Raw genomic sequence first — 26790 nt, 5'->3', positions numbered from 1 at the left:
ACCCCTCCCCCATCCACTACTGGGGTTCTAATTCGACTTGTGTTAAAATGCAATATTAATTCTGTGAAAACGTTTTTATGTTATCAAATCTTCCCATCCAAAATGATGACTTTTTAAAATAATATTTATTCGTTTTCTTTCGGTGCTTTTCTTGTTATACCTACTCCTACACATCTTATATTTTATAGCTGTTCATATTGTGAACGGAGTATCTTTTTCCATTTCCTCTGTAGGTGTCTATTTAGATGATGAGGTATTGACTTTTGTGTATTTTCTTCTATTTGGCCACCTTGCCAAATTACCTTAATAATTCTAGAAGATTGTTTTTGTTTTTAACCAGTATTATGTGTTTTTAGTAATATCATCAAATTATTGGCAGAGATATTTTTCTTTTCTCTTCTGATGTTCCCATCAGTTACTTAATTTTCTTATTTTGTTTCCTTACCTCGATTTCATTTCTTAAAAAGGAAAACCAAAGCCCAAAATGGTGTCAGTGGTGCTAAAGCCCATGATACCAAACTTAGATTTAATACCTAACCTAACTGCAGTTTTGATCTTCCTCAGAAATGAAACGTAGTCAACCAGATTGGAATTTTCAGCACCAAAGAGGTAATCTGTCTGGTGGGCCCTTTTCATCCCCACTCCCTCCCACAAAAGGAAGAAGAGGCAATCTGCATGATATAACCCTTGCATTTCCTTCCCCACCAAGAAAGATGTCCTGGCTCCAAATAACTCTTTCTTTTCTTTTACTATAACTTCTTGTCCCACCCTTGCCTTCTATTTTGTACTACTCCTTGGAATGCCCTTCCAGTTGCCAGATGGGGAGCTGCCTGATTCATGAATCACCTGATAAAGCCAATAAGATCTTCACATTTACTCAGTTGAATTTTTTTTTTAACATACTAAAACGGTCAGAACAAATTTTAATAAAATTAAGGCTTAAGCATTTAGGAGAATAAGGTAAATTTTAGTAAAATAGTTTTCAGGTTTAATCATTGAAGATAATACTCAAGTATGGTTTTGGATATACTTCTTATTACATTTAAGTAGTTTCTTTATGTTACTATTTTACTTGGTGGTTTTATTAGGAATAATGGCTGTATTTTTTTCAAATTAGCACATGTTGTTACAATCATATGATTATTTTCATTAATTTGTTGCTTTAATGGATTAGTTTGATCAATTTCCTGTTCTTAAACCACACTCATCCCTTAGTCATAAGTCATACTCTATCTTTATATATATATATATATATATATATATATATATATATATATATATATATATATATTGCTGGAGTTTATTTTCAATTAAGTGATATTGTTCTAAGCTTTATTTCTCCCTCCTTCCTCCTCTCTCTCTTCTTTCTTTTTATAATATCATTGTCATGTTTCCATGTTAAAGTTATGTCAGCATCATAAAATAAAATAGAGAAATTTGCTACAACTGGAGTAGTTTAAATCCTTGCTACTCAAAGTGTGGGCTATGGAACAGCAGTATTAGCATCACAGGAAGCTTGTCAGAAATTCATAATTTTAGACATAACATCAGATCTAGTAATTAGTAACTGTAGTTCATAAGATCCCCAGGAGTTTCCTATGAACATTCATATTTTGAAAGCATTGTTTAAAGTAACAATGAAGTTATCTGAGCTGTTAGGTATGAGACCATTTTTCAGTGGTAGAACTTTTGTCACTTTCCTAATCGCTGTTATTCGTTCTATTCGAATTTTCCCTCTTTCTTAAGTCAATTTTGGTAATGCTTATTTTGTTAGGATAGTATCCATTCCTGTCTTGTCAAATCTGTTGCCATAGTTACTGCTAGTGGTCTCATAATTATTTTACTATTTCTTACATTTATGGATGTACCTCTATCACTTAAGTTGATATCTAGCTTCTCCAACAGTTCTTTTTCACTGAATGTATACTGTACTAGCATATACATAAATTTTTTAAAATGTGCAGTCTATTGTGTATATGTATTTATATGCAATGTATTGTATATGTGCAGTCAAATTGTAACAATTCTACCTAATACAACTGAAAAATGGAAAAAAAAAACTACTGTACTAGGAGTTGATTTTAAATGTATTAGTTTCTGGTGCACAGCATGGATGGTCTTGGAGGGCATTATGCTAAGTGAAATAAGTCAGACAGAGAAGAAAAATACTGTATGATATCACTTATATGTGGAATCTAAAAAAATACAACAAACTAGTGAATATAAGAAAAGAAACAGACTCACAGATGTAGAGGAGGAACTAGTGGTTACCAGTGGGGAGAGGGAAGGGGGAGGAGCAAGATGGAGGTGGAGGATTAAGAGGTACAAACTATCAGGTATAAAATAAGCTACAGGGATGTCTAACACAAAATGGGGAATAGAGCCAATATTTTATAATAACTATAAATGGAGTATAAGCTTTAAAAATTGTGAATCTCTATATCGTATACCTGTAACATGCAATATTGCACATCATCAACTATACTTTAATTTTAAAAATATGATATTGTAAAATAAATACATAAATAAGTAAAATTTAAAAAAAAATTGTCCTAGGAACTCAACAGTGCCCAAATATAACTGAATATAATTGCTCAATCAGCTTTAAGGTTGAATAATTTGTTTTGCTCATGATTAGATAAGGTAGTCTTTGTAGAAGACAAAGCATTTCTTGTTTATGAATGACAATCTGAAGATAGAAGACTGAGGAGCAGTACCAGATTTTATGCTTATCTTTTCTCCTCCTTTTCTTGAACTGCAACTATGGGAAGAACTGTTTAATCGGCTAGCTTACTTTTCCTATTCTCCTATTTTCCCTTATTTCTTAACAATTGTCCCTATATTTTCATATGCATTTCTTTCTATGGTTAGATTTGTACTTTAGAAAAATCACCCCAATAGGCATCAAGAGGTTTATGGATATATCTACAGATTTCTTATAACACATTGGTTGATAATTCACCTGGGAATAGCATTCTTTTATAAAGAACTTAGCTTCATTTAAAATAAATAAACAATACAGTAAATAATATGGCAATACTGGTGTGCTTCCACTTGTATTTTTTAGACTCCTTGAGGAGAAAAACTAAGTCTTGGTATTCCTTCAATTGCCTGGCATTTATTCAGTCATTTAACAAACATTTATCAAGCATGTTGTGCTGCCAGATACAAAGCTAAGTGCTGGTGACACTCAGGTACTGCTGCCTTCCTTCCAGGAACATATAACTTAGCAAAAGACATTTCAACAAGCAATTTCAGACAAAAACAACAAGAAATGTTGTGGAACCCACACCCGTGGGAGGGAAACCAACTCTGAGGATAGTAACTTCAGATAAATCTTGCCAGAAGAGGAAAAGCTTGAGCTGAGATTTAGAGAAATTATAGGAGTTGGCTCAATAGGTGATGAAGTGGGAAAGAATTCCAGGATAACAACAAGTATAAAGACACATAATCATGAAAGGATATTGGCATATTCAAGGAACTGGATGTAGCTTGCTATGGCTGGAGAGGTGTAAGAACCAAGGGCTTTGGATTCTAGGTGAAGGTGTAAAATTATTTTGCCTGTAGAATGCAAGGTGAAATGAAAAGGGAACAGGTCAGAGTACACAGCAGCACCCGATCAAGGATGCTACAATGGGTATGAAGAAGAGAGAATATATTCAAAAAGTGGGAGCATAATATATACATTGCTTTGCATCTTGCTTTGTTGTTTCAGGAATTAGAGATCACGACATACCAGCTCATATCAATCTCCCGCTTCTTGTCTATACTGTAGACATCACAGAGCTGTATCCAAAACAGACTGACAGTCTCCTATGGATGGATAACTAAACTGCTTTCCATTCTTTTGCTATTAAAAATAGCAATAATAGGTATAAAAACATCCTTATTCATCTTCACACATGTAGGAATACATTTGAAGGATAAATTCCTACAAGTGAAGTTGCTAAGTCATAGGAATACTTGATACATAATACTAAGCTGCCATTTAATAAAGGTTTCTCAATTCATGAGAGTGAAAAAGGCTTAATTTAGAGCATTTATATTGGTATCATTTTTTAAAAGAATCTTTTGTTACAGTAATACTAAATAAAATATTCATATTTACTCAACTCAGTGTTTGTTCACAAATATTAAGAGGAAAACAAATAAGGGTTGTTTAAGACCCTCCTGATCTCTAAGCATTATATCACATAAAAACATAACCATGTACAGCCATATATAGCTCTTGAGGTGAGCTGCAGTTGACATGTTATATTTTTAACAGAAGAATATTAATTAAATATACTTTAATACCTATTAGTGTTTTGGAGTGCATCCATTTTTCCCTCAGGGCTAAAAATTTTGCCAGATCTCAAAAGCTTGCAGGTTGTTAGGCACTGCTCCCCTAGTGCTTATTGGCTGTGTCCCTGTAGTTAATTTGAAAGCAAATTGCCTCAGTCCTTCCAGTAGAAAAATTTAAGAGCTGTTTATTTTGTATTCTCTTCTTTCTTAATTGGCTTAATAAAGTTTCAGATCTTTAGCTAATACTTTGTAGGAACAGAATTATTCCTAAATTCCCTAGTCCTAGAAAATAGTCACAATTGTAAATAGGTCAAGTCTGTATTGTTCAGGGAACAAGGAGATTATTGTTTGTTTTCAAGGAGTGATCCTTGTGAGAGTAGGGCTCTGAGTGCAGGTGAGTGGTAAATTGGAACTGCTTTGTTTTTCCTACAAAGGATGTTGCTGTCAGTTGTGTAACAACGAAGGCATTTTGTATAAGGATTTGAGACTCCAGTAAGTTTTTCAAAGCCACACTTTTTTTTCATCAGGGAGACCTTCTCTAGGTACTTCAAAAGAAGGTAATGATGTTTGATAAAAGCTCATTTGAATAGCTCCTAGGAAGTTGCCAGAGTTTCGCTTAGAGATCATCACTACAGTAGCTTTACTGTTAAGCAAAATATGACCCTCACTTCTGTTTCAATTAAAGCAAGTACTGGGTCATTACAGAGTTCAGCGTGCCTTCAAAGGCAGGCTGCTCGCTGTTAATGAGAATCCAAGCTGCACATTTGGCAGCTTGGCCCACCGTTTTCTTAACCAATCTCCACTGGGTCGCTTGCGTCTGTCAGCACCGCCCTCAGGACAAAGAGTAGCAGCCGTGGTGGGGAGGGGTCGGGGCCAGGGCTGCGGTGAGAGGGGGTCATCTGTGCGGCTTGTTTACAGGGTACTCGGTTCAAGTGTGAAACCTGTTTTTTTCCGCGTCTCCGGCGAACCTCCGGTTTGAGGTCACACAGACGCCCGGCAGCTTCCCCGGGGCCGGGACTCAGGAATTTCACCCGCGGGGACCAACAGCACGGGGACACAGGGACACCGGGTTCACTCCACATCCTCACCGGGAAGAGGGTTGGCGACGACGCTCCAGGCAACGCCTCCGCTGCCGCCCAATGAGGAGCGGGGGCCCCGTCGGGGCCTTCGCTCATTGGGTCGCGCTGGCTCCGCCCGGGGCGAACGCAACCTTCCCGGCCGGCTGATAAAGCCTCAGCCTCAGAGTCACAGAGCCTTGCTTTTGCGCGCGTTACGCGTGGCTACGTGGCCTTCCTTTACCTCTCTTTCGCCCAGTTGTGTCTTTTTCAGGCCCTGACGCCCCAGTCTCCTAGTTTTATCTTCCTCGCTCTCTTCCTCTTTCCTTCCTTTGAAGCTCAGCATGCAGGAAAAAGACGCCTCTCCACGCGGTTTCCTGCCTAGCTTCCAACATTTCGCCACACAGGCCATCCATGTGGGCCAGGAACCGGAGCAATGGACCTCCCAGGCTTTAGTGCCCCCCATCTCACTGTCCACCACGTTCAAGCAAGGGGCTCCTGGCCAGCACTTGGTGAGCTGGGTCTGTCTGGGGCGGTCCAGGGTTGGGCGGTAAAAGAGATGGCTTATAAATTAAAAAGGCACTCAAGTAATTTGTAAGATGTAATTTATGTATCAGAAAGGCGCCCCGAAAGGATGTATACTACGTCTGTAAGCCTCTTTGTCGTAAAACTTTGTATTGGGTGGCACAGTGATTCTATTTATTTTGATAAGCAGGATTGGAAGGAACAGTTTGTCCAACTTGCCATATAGCTTTGGGCTGATGGTCCTGTGATGTTAGCAAGTTTACAGTTCAAAACTGAGTGTCATAATTTCCTTGAATTACCTTTAGCAAGAAAAATTATAAAGATACAGTAAGGAGTCAGCTGGAAATAATTGAGGCTGATAATTCACCTGGAATCAAAATCATTCCCAACAGATATTAATTCCCGGTATTATTCTTAGTAGTTATTAAGTTATTGAGTACTTACCATGTGCCAGATACATACTTTCATGTATTATGTATTACATATGTATTACATATATTGCCTCAGGTAATCCTTACAACCATTCTAGTCTGAACTATGTTCTTATTTCTCTCATGAAAAAATCTGAGATCTAGGGATGTTAAGTATCTAGTCAAAGGCCACATGGCTAGTAAGTGGTGGAGCTGTGATTCAAGTCTGCTGTAGGACCCCAGCCACTCTTAGGCGGTAGACCACACACTGTGCTGTACTGCTATAATGCTATAATAATCTAACCCATTGCATCAGTGTGGTTTAGTGATTAAGAGCATAAACCATGTAGTCAGAAGACCTAGTTTTGGATTCTGGCACCACTTCTGAGCTGGGTGATCTTGGGTAAGTTACTTAAACTATCCAAGCCTCAGACTGATCTTCTGTAAATGGGTTAATAATAGTACCTACCACGTAAATTGTTGATAAATATATGTTAAGCTGTATGATACATTATAGTTGTTCAGTAGTTTGGTATTTTGTGGTGTTCAGTTTTACACTTTTTCCATTTGAGCCTCATAACAAACAAGTCAGAGGGCAGGATAGACTTTTATACACTTTTTATAGAAAAGGAACTACCCAGAGTCATAGATGAATGACTTGTGAGGTTTATGAAAGAGCCCTTTGTGTTAATCAGATAGCTTTTTCTTTTTTGGTAGAATACTTGATGGATCTTGGAGTATTTAAAAGTTGTTGAAGTTCAGAAGAAATTACAGTTGACCCTTGAATAACAGGGATTTGAACTGCATGGGTCTACTTATACGTGGATTTTTTTCAATAGTAAATACTACATTGCTACACAGTCCTCGGTTGGTTGAATCCAGAGATGCATAACCACAGAAAAGGAGGGCCGACTACAAGTTATAACACAGATCTTCGACTGAGCATAGGGTCGGCGTCCCTAACCCCTGAGTTGTTCAAGTGTCAACTATAATTAAATGAACTTTGTAGACCCAAAACCTTGATTGTACTTCAAACCTCTTTAGTGTGTTGTGTTATATAAGTTGAGGAAAATTATTTACCATGTAGCCCTTTGTGAGGTAGAGTTCTAAGGGCATTTCTACTACTGGTTTAGGATACTTTTCGCTGCCTTATTTTATAATAAAAATGTGTACACAACATGTCTTCCAAGCATGCAGTTTCCTCCTGGTGTAGGGCTTCGTGAATGTGTAGTTGCCCAAACATGTAGTTGCATTTAGTGCAAAAGTTAATTTAGCGATGATAGTAATAACTAAAGGTTTTCAGAGAGTCAGCAGAGAGGGTAACATCCACAAACTCCTGCTAATCCCTTTAAAAAATTAGTGACGAGCACAAAGGAGAATTTGAGGAGCTGAGTGAGAAGCATCTAATTCTCCAGTTCCACTTGGAAAAACGCTGAATGGGTGATAATGTGGGAATTTGCCACTGAAATAGGTTTTCTTCCCCAACAAAGTTAAATCTCTGCAGTGAATATTTATAGAGACACGGGCTACCTTTCTGTGGCAGTAGCCACATGAATCCAGTCTTTTTTCCTGTCTGAATACAGCTGCAGGTCCCATCATGAAGATGATGGTGGGGAGTGGTTAGGATATCCTGGAGCCTATAAAATGTCTACTCAGTATGTCAAAAACAAGGAAACAAACAGGCAACAAAACTTAAAATAAAATTACTGATACTGGGGGCTCCTGAATCAGAAACAAAGGCGTAAAGAGTGGTTGTGTTTTGTTATGTGCTGTATGAGGCAAAGGGAGAACATTAGACAGGGGAATTTTAGTCTGTGTTTCAGAGAAATCCTGGCTTTGAATTCTGGCTCTGACACTCCCTAGAAGATTTAACTTTCCTTGCTTCAGAGCAGATTGTGAAGATTAAATAAAACGAGTGGATACAGAGAGAGAGTGACTAACACTACATAATATCATTTATATGGGGAATCTAAAAAATACAACAAACTAGTGAATATAACAAAAAAAGAAGCAGACTCAGATATAGAGAACAAACTAGAGGTTACCATGGGGAGAGGGAAAAGGAGAGGGGAAGGTAGGGGTAGGAGATTGAGAGCTACACACTACTATGCATAAAATAAATAAGCTACAAGGATATATAGTACAACACAGGAAAAATAGCAAGTATTTTATAATGACTGTAAATGGAATATAACTTTTAACAATTGTGAATCACTATGTTGTAAACCTGAAGCTTTTGTCATATGGTGCATCAACTATATATTTCAATAAAAAGAAATAAAATGACTGGATGAATACAGCTAGTACAGTGCCATACATGTAAAAGGAATATAATGCAATTTAAAAAAAAGTAATGTCTGAAGCTACTTTGCCAAGAATTATTCTCTTTTTTGAGTCACTTTTGCAGAGCCACAATCTGAGCTTCGAGCGTTTGTAGGATCTGTTCATAGCTTCGTGTTGGATACTAAACAGAACTTGCATCACTTACTTTTGGGAAATGAAATGCAGGTTAGAAATATGTCTACTTTGTTGGTTCAGGTGGTTCCCATTTCCTCATATCCCTAGATTAATGGGTAGAGGTGAGTCTAACATAATAATGATGCTAAAAATAAAAACCATTATTTATCTAGTGGTTAGCACATGCCATGCCTCAAGGAGAGAACTTATTATACATTATCTCGTTTTATCTTCACAACAACTTTATGAACTAGATATCAGTATTTTATTTCCTTTTTACAGGTATGGAAATTGACTCTGGGAGTTGTCAAGTAACTTACCTATTGTCATGTAGCTCATAAGTGGCAGACACAGAATTCTAACCCAGTTTGGCTGACTTTAAAGCCTCTCCACACCACTATGGCCACAACACTGTTATTGCTTCTGTCTAATGGCAAGATATGCCATAGATAAATAACAGAAAGTCATTATGGTATGATGGACCCATAGAGGAGATAGCGATGCTAAGACTCTGATGATAAATTTAAATCTCTTAGGATGAACTATAACTTCTTTTCTTCAGGGTTTTGAGTATAGCCGTTCTGGAAATCCCACCAGGAATTGCTTGGAAAAAGCAGTGGCAGCACTGGATGGAGCTAAGTACTGTAAGTGATTTTCATTTCAGAGTGTAAAATCTAGACTCCATTCTTACACCCAGACAGAAAAGCATACAGGCACAGAATGTAGAACTGGAAAGAAGTAAGGATTAGCTAGTTCAAAACTCTTATTTTTTGAAGATACTGAATTATTTGCTCAAGGTCCCACAAATGGCTTAATATGCATATGTGTAATTTATAAGGTGAAAATAAATATGAATAGAGGCAAAATGACAGAATTTGTTATTTAGTATTCATGTAAATGCACATTTCATCTGAAGCTGTCAGTATAGAGAAATAAAAATCAATTAAGTTTTACAACACTACCTGTGAGAATATAAACTTTCCTATACTTTGGTTCATGCACCTGCTGTTTTGTGCCTGAGAACAGCACCAAGGAACGTTTGCAATAGCCAGGTGCCCTTGACAATGAGCTCTCAGAGATTAGGGATTAACTCAGAATCTTGTGTTTTTTTCCGTGAAGGAAATGATTTGCTGTTAAATCATCTTCGTATATTTTATACAAATGATACTAAGTGGGGGTAGAATAGTGAATAGAAAATAAGAATCTTAAGAGTTTTCTCACAGTAAGAGTATAGGAATCAGAGATGTTAATGTGAGTTAGGGTTTGTTTGGGACTTTGCAGGGGTGCGGAGTGGGTTCTTTTGTTCTGGATGAGGGGATTTTTTTTTTTTTTTACACTAAATGTGAAATTTAGTACTGCATGGGGAACATTATTTCCCACAGGAAGTATAAAGGCCGAGGGTTCATATGCCAGACACTTTTTTCAAGTGGGCTCCAGAAAACATGGTGTTTTTTAACTGGTGGTAAGGGTTAGCATTCTGTATGAATTCATTTTTGGACCACAGATTTGCCTAGTAGGGAACTGTAAAGCCAACTTCAACTTTTCTGAGAATGACATTTCCAAGTTAATTGGATTCTACTAGTCACAGGTGATTTTTGTCAAGGTGATTTTGTCAGGATATGTTCTTTTACGGTGTGTAATTTGCACAAGGCCAGTTTTTTTTAAAAATTATTCAATTTCATTATTTTTGTTCAATAACAAAAGATTCAGGATCACATTTGTTTAAAAGAGAATCCACATTAAAAATTTTTTAAAAATAAAATTTATTAAATTTATTAGACACGTCAGGTCTCATTTTGAGTTTTGTTAAAACATTTGCTCAGTTGCATATCCATATGGTTAATGAATGAATCATCTTAGCTCTGTTCCTCAAGAATTTGAAATTTTCTTTAGAGTTTGATACTTTTAAACTCTTAACTTATCACAGACATAGTAAACAATCTTATAGTTACTGGGGGAAAGGGGATGGGAAAGGATAAATTTGGGAGTTTGAAATTTGCAAATGTTAGCCACTATATATAAAAATAGATTGGAAAAAAAACAAGTTTCTTCTGCATAGCACAGGGAACTATGTTTAATATCTTGTAATAACCTTTAATGAAAAAGATTATGAAAACAAATATACATATGTATATGCATGACTGGGACATTGTGCTGTACACCAGAAATTGACACATTATAACTGACTGTACTTCATTTGAAAAAAATCTGTAATTTAATTGGCAATTGGCCTTTTATCTCAGAATTTTGTGAAGAATTACTCCCTTGAAGCTTTTCAGAGGAATGTTATAACTAGAGCAGAATTATATATTTTTTATTTTAAAGATATTTTATCTTTGAAATAGAAAGGGAGATTTTGTAATGGTGTTAATCAGGGGATTTCTGGTGACCAGTAGTGATGGTTGTCCTTTTATCCACAGAGAGAGGACGTAAAATAATGGAAGTAAATATTGTAGGTGTTTTTAACCTACAGGTCTGACTTTTCACTTACTCTAACTTGGTTTTCACTTTAGGTTTGGCCTTTGCTTCTGGTTTAGCAGCCACTGTGACTATCACCCATCTCTTGAAAGCAGGAGACCAGATTATTTGTATGGATGATGTGTATGGAGGTAGGTGACCTCTCTCGCTCGTGTTGTGTCGGCTGATACTTTAAAGACAATAAAATGGGTCCTGAATATGTTAATCATGTTACCAGGATTGTTGATATTAATTACCTTTTCAAGGCATGATATATATATATATATATTTCAAATACTTCTAAGTAATTAAATGTGACTTCTAGAATATTATTACCATTTTATCCATCTCCTGTCTGAACAAAAAGTTAAGTTTGTAAGTTCTTTGAAGGAAGAGATTTACTTTTAGTGATCATTTTATCCCTCTCAGGAATTTGCAAAATGCTTTGTATTTTATCATAGGTCCCTATTACAGTTTGTTGTTTTGAAATTACGGAAAAATCAAACCTTTAGTTACTATTAAATGCTTTATAAAAACCTCTTGGCAAACACAGGTACAAAATCTTAAAAATTGCTGTTAATTTTTAACAATTCTTTACAATCTTCCTCAATCTTATATTACTGAGGGTCAGTCTACCAAAAGTCCAGTATATCTTTGATGACGGAATTGTTTTTGCTTTTTTGGTTCATTATCAATAACAGCAAATTTTTCTCTAAATCATATATAAACATCAAGTCCAGAACAGTATTTATAAAAGAAATTATTCAAAGTTGAATGATTTATCTTCTTTCACTATACACCTCTAGTAGTTTGATTTCTGTTGTCTCATTTATTAAAGCTTTCAGAACCACATAGCAAAATGATTGAGAAAGTACAAAAAATAATAACCAATTCTTTTCTATTATCAAAGTATAATCAGATGGAAAATTTATTCTGAACATTTTACTGACATTGGTTCATTTATGTTAGATTTGAGTACTAGGAAGAAATTGTTAAAGATATTGATGTTTTAGGGAGCATGCCACTTAATGTTTAAAGAGGAGAGACAGTGTGTTTTAAGAAACATTTTCTGCTCCATGCCACTTGGTGTGGGTATCAAGTGTATTTTATTTGACTCTTTAACTTTCAGTTTAAAATTTAAGCCTTATGTTTTTTAGTATACAAAATAGTTACACTATTCAAAAAAGTAGAATTGCTTTTAGTTTCTTCTTTATCGGTGATTGACACTTCCTTATATTTTTTAAGTGTTTATACCTGTAAGGAATGAATATTTCTTAATACAATGTTCTTTCCATTTTGTCTGATTTTCTTCTGCCTCAGGTACAAACAGGTACTTCAGGCAGGTGGCAACTGAATTTGGATTAAAAATTTCTTTTGTTGATTGTTCCAAAACCAAATTGCTAGAAGCAGCTATTACACCAGAAACCAAGGTAAATCAGTCAGTTTTCAGTTTTGTCTTTTTCCCTATGATGTTTTGTTTTAATCATTTCTGTTTACTTGTGGATATAACTTAAATCTGAGTAACAAATTTTTACTCGAAGTCAGTGGAAACCATCAAGGGAAAGATAGCTCTGGCTTCTTCTGAGTTTTATAACGTAATGGTTTGGCACATGTATTCTGTAGTGGGATTCAGATTCTAATTCTGTATCACAGTTAGTATAGTATTGGGGGGAAGTTATTTAACCAAGGTCTCAATTTTTTCATCTGCAAGATGGGAATAATTGCACCTGCTTTATAAAAAGGTGTGAAATAAGTGCGATAAGACATATGAAATGCCTATTACAGTGCCCAATATGTGATAACTGTTAAAAAATATGTCGGCAAAAGCACACAATTCTTAACTGCTTTACCAAGCTAGTACTGGTAACAAAAGTCATCACAGAGATTGGGTTTCAGAAAAGAAAGCTTACAAATCCCTAAACACTTAGCACAGTTTTAAGGGTTCTAAGGATTATTTCAGCAAAATAATAGAGGTAGAGAATGGGCCACAAGCAATCCTTAGCCTCCGTCCTGGGAAGCTTGTGTGCCACTGGAAGTGTTTTGTGCCGGAGTGAATGGCATATGTGATATTCTTTCTTGAGACCTCATTGAAATTCTGCATGGGTAAAAGAAAGACCAGTGTCTTTTATAAGTCAGCCTTTTCCAACTTTTTGCTAATGATTAAAAGGTTTGAATTGTACTTAAGATTATGTTGCAGTGAATGCTAAAAAGTTAAACCCTTTTCTCACACAAATAATTACTTTGAAGATTAACAACAGAGTGAGCTTTGAGTGATTAAGGTCTGTTTTCAAAGGAACTTGTTTTTCTTTTTTTTTTCTTTCTTTTTTAATCTTGCTTGGGAGAAAAGATATTAAAATAGCTGATCTGAGTCTTTCTAAGGGAAGAAAGCAGATTGTGAGTACATTAATTCTTGTCAACAGAACTTCATGTAGTGGCTTTTTACCAACTTAGTACATTTTTCTCCCTGAAATATCTGCTTCATCATTTGAAGTCGATTTTTAAAATCCATATAAAGTCTACTTTGTATTTATTTACTTATTTTAATTTTAATTGTTGTTGTTGTTGTTGTAGTGAATGGGAAACGTTCTTACCCAGGAATACTTTTTTTAGTTTCTTAAATAGTTCTGTTCTTGTAGAATATGCATTTTTTTAACTACCTTATCTTTTCTACAGTAAAACTCTGGAGTAGGAAGAGTATTAAACAATATCTCTTGCCCATTTATATAGGTAATGAAGAGAGAATGATTAACCCTTTTAAAAAGAAAGCTGTAGATAATGTCATTCAGGACAATGGTTTAACAAACAATTCTTTTCTTTGGCCTTTTCAGTAACTATCAAACATCCACAGTGTGCCTGGATTGTGCTAGGTTTTGAGAGACAGATAATTATGATATTGTCTCTTTCTTTCTTTTTTTTTTTAGGGGGGTAGTTTTGGAGGGGGAAGGTAATTAGGTTTATTTTATTTCTTTCTTTCTTAGTGGAGGTACTGGGGATTGAACCCAGGACCTTGTGCATGCTCAGCAGACACCCTACCAATGAGCTATACCCTCCCCCTGATATTGTCTCTTTCTTAAATGAGCTGTGGCCAGGTTTTCTGTTGTGTGTATCATTGCTCTTCCTCACTCTGAAACCCATGCTTTTCTTCAAGTTCTGGGGACTTATTTTGTGGTTTCCAGTGCATCTGGCAGCATTTAAGTTACTATTCAGGATGTTTTTGGCATCATAGGGATAGTTCTCTTTAATGAAAATTCCAGAATGTAACCTTAGGCAATCTGTGTTATTTATCCTTGAGAGCAAAATTCCCAGACATTGAACTATGTCTTTGGAATTCATCCCCTTTTTAGTGGAAAATAATTATAATGATTAACTTGAACACTTTTCTGCTTCTATGTACACTATCTCATTTGATCTTTACAACAGCTGTGTAAGGTAAATATTATCAATCTTATTGTATAGATGAAAAATTGGGGGAATACAGAGGGTTAGTTCCTTAGCTATGACCTCTTAGAAGTTCATGGGGGTTAGGATTCAGATTGAAAACTTTAAACTTTGTCGTCCATGGTCTTTCAATGTCGCCTCCCAGATGGTTACAATATATGAGATGTATGTTAGTACACTGTATGTTTTACAAACTATTGTCATTTACTGAATTGTTATAGCTTGTTTGGATTGAAACTCCCACAAACCCTAACTTGAAGATGATTGACATTGAAGCCTGTGCTCATATTGTCCATAAACATGGAGACATTATTATGGTCGTGGATAATACTTTTATGTCGGCATATTTCCAGGTAAGCGAAAATGATTTTTTTGGCATGATGAGTAGACTACACAGATACCTGTAATTAGGAAAGGAAGGACTTACTTACTTTACATTAATGAACAAACTCATGAAATCTAATCATAATTATTGATTAGACAAAGAATTAAAATTGGATTTTTTTTCTACCATTAGTTAATATCTTTTCAACCCTAGGATAATATCTTGTATGGGACTTCGTGTGTTTTAAGTGTTGTTTTAATATATTGAAACCTGGCTAAAGTTATCTTATTTTTAGTCTCTCTCTCCCCCTCTCTCCCTCTCCCCTTCCCTCTCTGTCTGTATACATATGTATGTATATGTGTATATATATATATATACATATGTGTATATATACATATACATATATACATACATATATATCTGGCTAACCTTCCAAATAAAAGGAAAAGAAAAGCTGTATCAGTGATGTCTCAGTGATGTGTATTGCACATATTATTTCTCCATTTTCTTCCTTCTTCCTAGTTTGTCTTCCCTCGGTGCTTCATAGACCATGCCTGGCCCTCTGTATCTTTACCTTATTGGTACCATGAATTCCTACCCCATGTTTCACATTGTGTGTGTAAGTACAGCTCCTCTTAAACTATTTTCCTGCCTACCCCTCTACATACATGTCTTCCCCACTCAAACCCTCCGTCTCATCCTCCATTCCCTTTCCATTTTGCTCCTACTCTTTTTCCCGGGCTCTTCTTCCTTTCTGTTTTGCTCCTTTTGGTAGATCACCTTGGGATCTCTCTACGGTTGACTAGTTGTCTGCCTTTCCCCCCACGTTCTTCTCTTTCCAATGAGTAGCCTAACTGTGTTTCCCTTCCCTGTTAGGAGTTACCGTCTCCCCGCCCTTCCTTCCTGTCTGTACCTTGTGGTCATTCTTATAACACTTCTTGTAGTTCACCTTTATTCTGCGGTTCCTGAAACCCCGGCTCACTTTCTCCAGCTCTTCAGTTAGGCAGATGTTTGCAAGCTCACCTGTTTACTTCCCCCTCTTCTGTTCCGAGTCCCTGAAGTTGGCCCAGGCTGCTGCTTCCCTGTGAGTGGCCAGCTCTCTGAGAGCTTACACAAACCTGGTCTTCACTCTCCTCCATTTTATTCAGAAGGCACTACCATGTTGCATTTCCCTTTCCTGGAACACATTTCCTGGCTACACTGCAGTTAGATGAGCTGTCTGCCTTGGGCTCATGCTGAATCTTTGGCTGCTTCTTATGTCAGGTGAAGCAGTCTGTTTGCAAGTGACAATCTCCTGGCATCATCTGTTTGTCCCTGGTGATTTTCACCCGTGGAGTCTTTATCCCAACTCCTTACCCCCAGTTACCCCTTCAGCAGGCCAGCTGGTTCAGTGTGAAGTTGCTCTAGCTGAGTCATAGCGAGTCCTGCATATTCCCAAAGAGATCGCGGGGACTGATTTAGCCAGGGCCTGCCCAGGTTACTCATCAGGCTGGGCCCTTTTTCTCCTATTACTGTCACTACAATAGATCCAGTTTTTCTACCTTTCTGAAGCCCACATCACATTCCTCACGCCAGGGACTGCAGTTTGCTTCATTTCAATCTGGATTCATTCCAGTCGAATTAATCAGAATTACATTGTCCCTAGGCAACCACATGCATTGGTTCCACAAAGCAAATCTTCTGAAAAGGGTATCTCATTGTTTTAACCTCATGAAAACTGGATGTAGCCTTTCTTCCCTGCTTTTTGTCTTCTGGATTTTCTATAAGTCTCACAAAAGGCAAAATGGACATATCAGCATAAGGTTTCAGATTAGAACCTCTGAATCCTGGGTGTGAGTCCTGACTCCCCCATTTTTTTAATCCGAGTGACCTGTTTTATTTTCCTTAGTCCTTTTTCCCCATCTGTACAATTGGATTTTGTTGAATTAGTTAGGTAATACATTTTGAACAGTGCTTCACTGAGTTTTGGAAAGTGTTTAACATGGTTCTCGGTGCCTTATGAGGTCAATAGTTGCTACTGGTTTTTATTTGTCCTTCTGACCATAGAGTTTATAGAATGTTGGCACTGGAAGAGACCTTACACATCATCTGGTTTGACCCATAACTTTAGAGAGATGTAGAGAGTGCTTTGAACAATGCCTTACTTAAAACATCCTATTTTTGAAACTCTAAATGAAAAGCCCCATAACCCCCAGTTAGTGAGGTTAAACACGCATTCTCTCTCTCTCTCACACACACATGCACACACGCAATTTATTTTAAAGAAAATGTAAATGGAAAGATGTTGATGTTGTATTGTTTAGTGAGTAAGTTGATTATAACTTTAATTCTCACTGTAAACAAAGACGTTTAACACTAAAGGATTACTCTTCAGGAAAATTGGGTGATGGAAACCAGTAGAAACAGATTTCTTTATGAGTAATTTTACACTTGACAAAACTAGTATAAATAAAGAGTAACTGAGTCAAGATCATGACAAATCGAATGAGTAATCACAAGATACATTGTAATATTTTAATGATTAAAAATTGAAGCAAATGTTTTATTACTTGACATAGCAATTGCTGACAGTTTATGTCAACTATTCTATGCATTTACTGAGTCATAAAATGCCAAGATCTCTGTTGTAGGTAATAAGTTTAGGGGCCAGTCAGCAATTGCTCTGAAGAAACAAGTTCAGAAGACTTGTTGACCTGGGCTTGTCTGCTGTTTCTAGAAAATAAGTGCCTTTGGGTTGAATACGGGGTCGAATACTTCGTATTTTTATTTTGGTGGGAGGGAGGAAAGGGAAAGGTAATATCCCGGATAACTGGAAACTTTTAAAGTATATACATATTTTAGAAAAGTTAGAAAAGAATGGATTTTACAGGAGCAAATAGGCCAGTTATGAAGCATATTTTCAAGTGATTTCCCGTTTCAAATACAAACCTTCTATTCCTTTCAGCGGCCGTTGGCTCTGGGAGCTGATATTTGTATGTATTCAGCAACAAAATATATGAACGGTAAGACATGCACAGTCTACGCTTTGAGTGTTCGTTTCCATGGAAAGATGAAAGTAGCATAAGGCTTGGAATTTGGATCTCTTTTCTTCTGCTGTTATTTGAGTTTTCTCTATGACTCCTATAGAAAGTAAGACAGTTATACTTTGATTAAGTTATTAGGTTAAATATGGCATTTCATTTATAGCAGACAAAACTATGCTCATGATTTATCAGAAGAGGATTAAAATTTACTTTAAAAGGCTATAATTTTATCTTGCTGACAGCTTAAAAAGTGTCATTTTTATATGATTTTAATTTTATTGTTTTAAGTACACTTTTTGCTACTATCAAATTGAATAAAGTGTCCTTAAACTTATTCTATAGGGCTTTTTCCCAGAAGTTTTTTCAACTGAAAGTCACATTTTAGAAATTATAAAATGAGAAATAAACATACATTATTTTTAACCTAAAGGTATTCTATATTTTTTGTTTTGTTTTATTTTGTTTTTATTTTTTTAGGCCACAGTGATGTTGTGATGGGGTTAGTGTCACTTAATTCTGAGAGCCTTCATGATAGGCTCCGTTTCTTACAAAATTGTAAGTATTCAAAAGCCTGAATTTCCCTTTCTGCTCTCAAAGTGGCTATATTTGGTATTTGTGTTTCCACTAAATGTTGTGAAGTAATAGCATTCTACTAATTTAGGAGGAAATGAGAAATAGAGGGAAAAGTAGAAAAATTGGATTATAAAAATACAAGTATAAAATAACACAGCTTTACAACTTTACCAAGGAACAAGTTTTATTATTTTTCAAATCCATGTTAATTTTGATAATATTTTGGTAAAGCGCAAATGACTTTTTTAGTTTTAAGACTTAAAGGATTTTTTTTTTAACATTTGGAATGATGATGGCTTTCTAATACTATGCCTTTTATATCTGGAATGGTGGTTAATTTTAAATAGCACTTAAGATATAAAGTTATATTTTTCAACAGATGTCTAAACATCTGTTTTCTGTCTAGATTGTTTAGTTACCTCAGGTATAGCTAAGGGTTTGTTTAAAGAGCTGCAATTTAACCACTGTGATTGTTAAAGTAATAAAAGGGGGCACTGAGGAAGGAAACCAAAATTTACTGCTTCATAAATTCCTTTCATTTATAAAAAGAAGGAATGAGATACGTATCCTGGAGACATGGGAAATCACAGGCTGCTTTAGACAAAAGCTAAATAAGATGTTGGCAGAATATTCAGTAATAAGAGGAGCTGAACTGCTGTTTTTCTGTATATGTTATAATACTTCTTCAAAGAAATACAAGATTAAACTATGTGCAATATGTCATTTCATTAAAACCACAGGACTATCTGTGCTCATACTGGGAAGTTCATATCACTGTGTTTGTACTTAGTTTTCTGGATGTTCATTTCCTCTCCCATTTTAAAGCCCATTTTCGTAAACATGTTTTATGCTTCGTTCTCACACTTCTAATTTGATGTATTAATTTTTCCCACTAAAAGTCAAAGATTGGGCTTTGTACTAGCTTCTCGGAGTCACTGTAATGAAAAAGAGTGGTGAGAGACTTTTCTGGGTCCCTCCTCACCTTCAGACTAACCTGGGACATGCTCATTTCGCAGCTCTCGGAGCTGTTCCATCTCCTGTTGACTGTTACCTCTGCATTCGAGGTCTGAAGACACTACAGATCCGCATGGAGAAGCATTTTGAAAATGGAATGGCAGTTGCTCAATTTTTAGAATCGAATCCTCGGGTAGAAAAGGTTATTTATCCTGGTATGTTAACCTGCTTTCTAAGCACATGTGTTTACACTAGGATTTTAAGAGTTATCCTAAGCATCCTGTTTGTGTAACTTTATTTCTACGTTAGGTGCTTTTGTCTATTTTTATGTTGTTCACTTATCATTGAACACTGCTGTGTGTCAGGCTTTTTGATGGGTTTGATGGTAAAGAAGATAGATGTAGTCTTTGGCTTAGTGTTGCCTATGTGTCTAGTGGATGCTTAAATATTAAGAAATTACATATTAGATGTTCCTGTGATGGTCTTTAGCGTGAAGGTTTGTGTATACCTATTCCAGGATCGTAAACTTGTACTTCCAGTTGATTTGCTTATAATCTTATCAATCTGCTATTTTGCACTAGCTCTAACTTTTATCTGCTGTGGATTAAGACTTGATACTTACCTAGCTGAAACTTCCCTGGAAGCTCTCATACTTGGTTTTTTGTTTGTTTGTTTGTTTTTTTAATTCCTTCACCTCTCACATCTAGAAATGCTCATACAGAGTTAGCACTTACATGCTACTCTTTGAACTTATTTCACCATCTTTTAAATTGTGGTAGTTTTAAGTAAATAGTTATTTTAAACTCTTTGAAGATATGCAGCCATATAGTCTTGGGGTGTACAGGAGAATTAGGTTTGACCCCTGCTCTCAAGGAATTTGGATAAATCAAGGCAAAAGTACATGAGATTAAATGCCCTAATATGTACACTAGGTAAAGAGCTGTTGACTGGAGTGTATTTTGAACGAAGAGGGGGAGGAACATTTTGGGCTGTGCACTGAAGAATGGGTAGCTTTGGTTAAGAGAGGGTATGGATGAGGCACTTCAGATTTTTTCAGTACATGTTTATCAATTGCCAACTGTGGGCCAGGCTTTTTACTAGGAACTGGGATCCAATTAATTAACAAAAGAGATAGCTTTCTCCTCGTGGAGCTAGTCTGATGGATAAGACAGATATTGAGCAGGAAATTACAGAGGATATATTTAACAGAGGGAAGAGGGCAGTCAGAGGGGAGACTATTCCAGGTTAAAGGAACACCATGTACAAAAGTTGAGTGTGGTACCACTGGTGTAAAGAAAACTGGCTTCACTAGAGGCTAGAAAAGATAAGTCAAAATGAAGCTAGAGAGATGGGCAGGGGCCAGAACAAGAGGTCAGATGTGAAAATGGCATAAAGCTCATTATTAGGCTTATTTGCAGTTTACTTAAGAGAATGGTGATTTTTGTTGTTGTTGTTCTGAGTGTATATGTGTGACTCTAAAACAAGACTTCCATTATACCTTATGATTACAGGGCTGCCTTCCCATCCTCAGCATGAGCTGGCAAAGCGTCAGTGCACAGGTTGCCCAGGGATGGTCACCTTCTATATCAAGGGCACCCTTCAGCATGCTGAAACTTTCCTTAAGAACATAAAGGTAAAAGTTCAAAATAGGTTTTTAAATTGTAGACATTAAGCCCTTCTTATAGCATTATTATATTCATTATTTCTCACTTCCACCCAACTCAGATTAAGGCTTTTGTACCTACAGGTCACACCCACAAGCCATGAAAGGTCATGAAATGCATTGGGTTGGAAAATGACTTAAAAAAAACAGGTGCAGTGGCAGCTATCTGAGTATGCTCACTTACTTAACTCTCCAGACACTGCCATCAGTTTGAGAGAGGCAGAATGCTGTAAAGCATTGGTTTTTTAAATTTATTGAAAAGTGAACCACCTCTTCAAATGATAAATATTATGTGAAGCCTCAGTAGTGTGTGGTCAGTGCACTGCCTAAAGAGGCTGTTCTGAAATCTAGCCTAGGAATGGCTTTCTAAACCCTGTGCCTCCCAGGCTGCATCTGCCTGGAGTGAGGGAAAGGAGGCTTTTGTCTAAGTTCACAGAGGCAGGAGGCTCTCAGGGGCCCTGCGAGAGAGGCCTGTGTAACTCCATACCCTGGGCTGGCGTTGAGCTCATGCAATAATGTATTTAAGACTCTGAGTTTTATCCATTTAATTAATTAATTAATTGAGTCAATTATTTTTCATGTTATTTGGAGGGGAGGGGAGATAATCAAGTTTATTTATTTATTTATTTTAATGGAGGTGCTGGGGAGTGAACCCAAGATCTCATGCATGCTAAGCATGCACTCTGCCACTGAGCTATACCCTCCCCCCCAAAAGACTGAGTTTTAAATACTATAAATCTAAAGAAAAGGATGCTGCTAGATTAGTGAAAGTCCTCCTGGTTCTAAAATTTGTCTACTTCTAAAATCAGAAATATAATAGTGTATACTTTATTTAACACAGTTTTGAGAGTAATTTTTAATACATCTGTAAAATTTTATGAGACTATAACACTAAATACAACTGAGTTTTTTTCCCTTCTATCCAGGAAAGAGTTAAGTAGATGTATTAATTTAATAAGTGATACATATTAACAAGTAAGCCTTTATAACTTGATAGACATTAAGAGACTTTTATTTAAAGAGTAACCACAGAGGTAGGTCTCTTATGTAATAATTCTGAGGTTTTAGTGCTCAGGTTAAATATTATTTAAGTATGAGGTCAAATAAGGAAGGTATAGAAGGGTCACTCTGATAAACTTAATGCTTTAGAAGTTACATAATATGTCTAATTGCTTAAATCATCGTTATGGATTTTATTCTCATTTTTTCCTCCAAGTGTTTTACCCAATTTGCAGTTTATTCATAATTGCCGCCATTTCCCATCCCCCGTGCCAGGGTCACTTTATTTAAAAAATTTATTTTTAGATTTTCGTATTTTTGTTTCTGTGGAAGACCTAAATGAGTGTTTTCTTTGCCATAGTTATTTACTCTGGCTGAGAGCTTGGGAGGATATGAAAGTCTTGCTGAGCTTCCGTAAGTATATTTCTGTTTTTCTCGGTATTTTAACTTTGATTTCAACTTGAATGATTGTTTAGAATAGGCATAGGATAAAATCAGGGATAATTCAAGATATTTAGCAGTAACAGCAGCACCTTACTATGAAATTGGAATGGACTCTAACTCAATAGAATGGAGATCCTGATGAAATCTAATGGGGGCTGCTAATCAGAAAGCTGTGTCCTCCCAAATTTTGCTTTTTCCTTATTTGCCTGAAGGAGATTCCAGCAGTTAATTCTCTGACCTCTGACCCAGGGCTACTTGTTCTGCTCTACTCTGCCCTGGAAGGGAGGTTGGAGACTTTGTACTGGAAGGGCTGATTTCAAGGCTCCCAGGGAAACAGAATGTGTTTCTGATAAAACACCTCTATATGCTCATTTGTCAGAGGAAGGCTCTACTAGTTACCGTGAAGTCTGTTTATTTTCTGTTCTCTGTGGGGTAAACCTTGAATGGCTCCATGTTGTCTGCAAGATAAACCCCCAATCTAACTTAATATTGCTGGTCCTTCACTACCTGACCCCACCAAATCATCTAATTTTATCAAAGTACTGGAGGATATTAGAACACAAAGCAGCCTAATATGTAGTCCATCCAACAGCTTATCTTATAGACAAAGGAACAAAGATTCAGAAAGTCTTGCTGATTACTCAAATGTCATACACGAATATGTTAGCAACTTCATTCTTGAGGCTTTGCATCAGAAACAGTGAGGTGGGGGAGGTTAAAGCAGCCTGGATCTGGATTTGAGACCTCGTTCCATCAATCACTTAACTTTTGAGCTTCAATTTTTCCATCTATACATTGGCATTAATAATTAACATAGTGATTATTATTTATTGATTACCTGTTCCAGCAAACATTCCTTAGTTACATCCTGATTTTACATTATGTTTCTATGCCCATATATTATAATTATTATAGGCATAAATCAGTATTATTACCTAGTAATTTTCAACCATATTAAATGCATTGTGTGTTCCTGTGTTTTAATTTTCATGAACATTTCTGGAATGACAATGTGCTGAGGAATGTCAGGGTTTACCAAAAATTAGGCACATTTCCTGCCCTCTCATAGTAGTTTGTAGTTTATGGGGAGAGGCAGAGTCATTTCATAAAGTTAAAAAAAATATGATGTCCAAATAGTGATTCAAATAATCAAGATAACCCACAGAGGGTTTTTGTTAGTCTTTTAGGAAGATGCTTGCTAGTAAGTCTGGATGCACAAGAGGGCACACTCAGCATATGAAATTGGTTTATTTTTCATAGTAATGAAATGTGTATTACTTTAAGGCTCTCTTAAAAATAGACCTGGCCTGATTTATTTAGAGATTTGGTTGAAAGTTGCGTGGCCCGCAGGCCCTCCAGCTAGGCTATACCCCCAGTGCCAGTGGGAGAGTAAATGTAGGTCAGGGCTTGTCTGTTCTATCAGCCTCACTCTGTGTCTCTCAACAGTGCTGCAACCAGCGCAGCACTGCAATCAGGGTGGAGGGAGCAGAGCCAACGTGTACTCTGGTCTCCGAGCCTAACAACACGTGTTAACCTGGTGGCCTTAGAGAAGGTACTTATCCTCTCTCAATCTCAGTTTCCTCAGTTGTGAAATGTGGATAATGCTGTATGCAGCTCTTAAGTTGTAAGAACCTTGAGGGAAAGAAATCTGTAAGCTAATGCCTCGATCCATATTAAGTACTCAATACATGTTAACTACTATTATGAATTACTGTTTCTTATTGAGCATCTACTACATTCCAGGTACTTGTAAGTGCATCATAAATGTTCCTTCCATCAATGACTGTGACAGACTTTTGAGATAGGTGTTGTGTCCAGTTTTTATCCATTTAAAAATATGAATTAGTGCACATAAATGATTTAGTTGAGCACCTGCCTCATGGTAAATGTACAATAAATGACTGCTATTGTTATTTCAGATGAGGAAATCAATTCTGAGCACAGGTAACTTTTACAAGCCCACACAGTCAGTATGTGGAAGGGCTGAGATTCATACCCAAGTCTATTGGTCTCAGAGGCTAAAGTTCTTGTTTCAATGCATTCAGTCTCTGTTAAGGAACTAAGAGCCTTAAAAGGCAGAACATTTCAAGGAGGACATCTGTGCGTAAAACTTCATTAGAGTGATAAAGGAAGATGTTCATTTACTTTGAGCACAACTATCATTTTCTTCCCATGGGCCTGAAGTGAGTTAAGAGAAGGCAATTAGGCTTGCCTTCTGATGGTGGGAGGGAAAGGAAGGATAAGCATTGGTGGCAGTGTACATCTTAGTGCTCAGTCAGCCTCTTTGCCACGATGGCTCAGCCTGCAGAGATTTCTCCCTGCTCTAAACTCCGCCCAGCCATTCCTACTGTCCGTACTTGTTTGATATCCACTGTAGACTATTCTGTTTTGTGACTCGCTGTAGTGTTTATCTCCTGCTTTGCTATCTAGGGTAAAGCAAGTATCATTCTTCTTGGTTTTCCAAGTCTTGCTGCAGTAGGTGCTTTAGCCTTACACTTGTTGATGATGACAATGAGTTGCTAGATGGTGCTGGAATTCCTAGTGCTTCATGATTGCTACTGGTGATCCTGGCTTGTCTTTCCCTGATCTGCCTCAGGAGGTCCAGTTCTGGATTGATCCTTCAAACCAGAGAGAGTTAATTCTGGCCAGCTTTTGGTCCAGGAGGTGTCCTGTAATTCCAGCTGGTTGGTCATAGGGTGTATGACTTCCGGCCAGGGCCTCATTCAGGCTGGTGTTAGAGTCCACACACCGGAGGCTGTCTCTTGCCCTCCTGCCTGGGGATGCCTTGACTGGCACCTCCACTGTCCGACTGAGTATACCTTCCCGATGGTATAAAAAATATACAAGATCTTGGTTTTTTTTTTAAAATCATGACTAGAAGAGATAATTTTCACAATTGAAAAATTTATTTGCCTATGAAAATTTACAGGTGTGTGAAGCATTTGATATTTAGAGTAGAAAAATTTTGAAGATAATTGCAATTTATGAGATAGAAACATGCCTCCACTGGTACAATATAGTGATCAAAAATTTGGTTGCTTTTTCTTCCAGGGCAATCATGACCCATGCGTCAGTACCTAAGAGTGACAGAGAAGTCCTTGGAATTAGTGACACATTGATTCGACTCTCTGTTGGCTTAGAGGATAAACAAGACCTACTGGAAGATCTCGACCAAGCTTTGAAAGCCGCAGTAAGCTTTATTTTAGTGTGTGTGCTTCATCTTGGGAGCAGGGGGCCTTATAATTATGGAGTAGCCTCACTGAACTGCAAAGGTTTCCTCTTCCCTCGCTACGATAGGCAGGGTGTATAAATGCACAGGGAACTCAGTCAAAGTGCACATTTAAAAGATGGTCATCTTCAGAAGAGGATTCTTGGGTGGTGAAGTCTTTGCCTGAACGTTTAATAACGTATTTTTCTTGTGCACTGTTAATACAGCACCCTCCAACTGCAAGTCACAACTAGCATTCCAGCACTGCTTTTAGAATTTGCTTCCTGAGAAGATCAAATCTTCTGATTATTTGATGGACCATTAATGAGCCTTCACAGATTTTTCAAGTGAAGATTTTAAGGCACCTCATTACCCTTTCACAGCTGCAATCTTCCAGGGAATCATCGCTTTTAAAAACAGTTTCTTCTTTCCCTTATTGTAATTGACTGGTCAATTCTGTTAACTTCTTTTTGTTAATTTTGGTGTACATTTACCTCAGAAGGAGGTGAGATTTATGCTTCTACTGGGGATTGTATTGGTTTTTCAAGCTTAAGATTTATATTGATCGTGTTTTCAATATAGTGGTGATTCATTTTTGATGTTTTCTGAGGAATTTAAATTATTGTTAAATCAAGAGTGATTTTTGTTATATTGCTGAAAGCAGCACTCAAGGCAGTGGTTTACACTTAATTACCATAAGCCAAAAATAAAATATTTGAAACATCTACTGTGAAATTCTACTGATTTAAGGTTGTACTTAACTATTTAAAAAAAAAATCTTATTATCAAATGCATCCTATTGTGATATTCCTATATTATGTGGTATTAATATTTATTCCTGGGCCCTTTTAATTCCCAATTCTCAGAGATCTCAGCCACTGATGTTGATATTTATAAATTCAGTTATGTAAATTTGATGCCCAAATCTTAGTGTTTGCAAATTAGTTATAAAATCTGTACGTGGCAGGTGAAAAG

The 26790-nt window shown here is 36.7% G+C and overlaps 1 protein-coding gene across 1 annotated transcript; it reads left to right on the top strand.

Annotated features, from left to right (window-relative positions):
* The first annotated feature begins 5507 nt into the window (after nt 1-5507).
* On the top strand, nt 5508-26542 carry CTH (cystathionine gamma-lyase). Its single transcript, XM_010963413.3, has 12 exons — nt 5508-5851; nt 9294-9375; nt 11245-11340; nt 12509-12618; nt 14848-14979; nt 17896-17953; nt 18452-18529; nt 19564-19716; nt 21013-21134; nt 22525-22577; nt 25659-25797; nt 26043-26542. The coding sequence occupies exons 1-12, from the start codon at nt 5684-5686 to the stop codon at nt 26067-26069; spliced, it is 1218 nt and encodes a 405-aa protein (XP_010961715.1). The 5' UTR covers nt 5508-5683; the 3' UTR covers nt 26070-26542.
* The last annotated feature ends 248 nt before the right edge of the window (nt 26543-26790 follow it).

This window comes from Camelus bactrianus, chromosome 13 (assembly GCF_048773025.1).
Source record: "Camelus bactrianus isolate YW-2024 breed Bactrian camel chromosome 13, ASM4877302v1, whole genome shotgun sequence".
In the NCBI taxonomy this organism is placed as follows: Eukaryota; Metazoa; Chordata; class Mammalia; order Artiodactyla; family Camelidae; genus Camelus; species Camelus bactrianus.
This window is presented reverse-complemented; position numbering and strand designations above follow the sequence as displayed.

Bases quoted from the DNA above. Each gene is read 5' to 3' on its own strand.
- CTH (XM_010963413.3), top strand. From the start codon at position 5,684: ATGCAGGAAAAAGACGCCTCTCCACGCGGTTTCCTGCCTAGCTTCCAA. The intron at 12,619-14,847 runs GTAAATCAGTCA...GAATTGTTATAG, and splicing joins CTATTACACCAGAAACCAAG to CTTGTTTGGATTGAAACTCC. The intron at 14,980-17,895 runs GTAAGCGAAAAT...TATTCCTTTCAG, and splicing joins TTATGTCGGCATATTTCCAG to CGGCCGTTGGCTCTGGGAGC.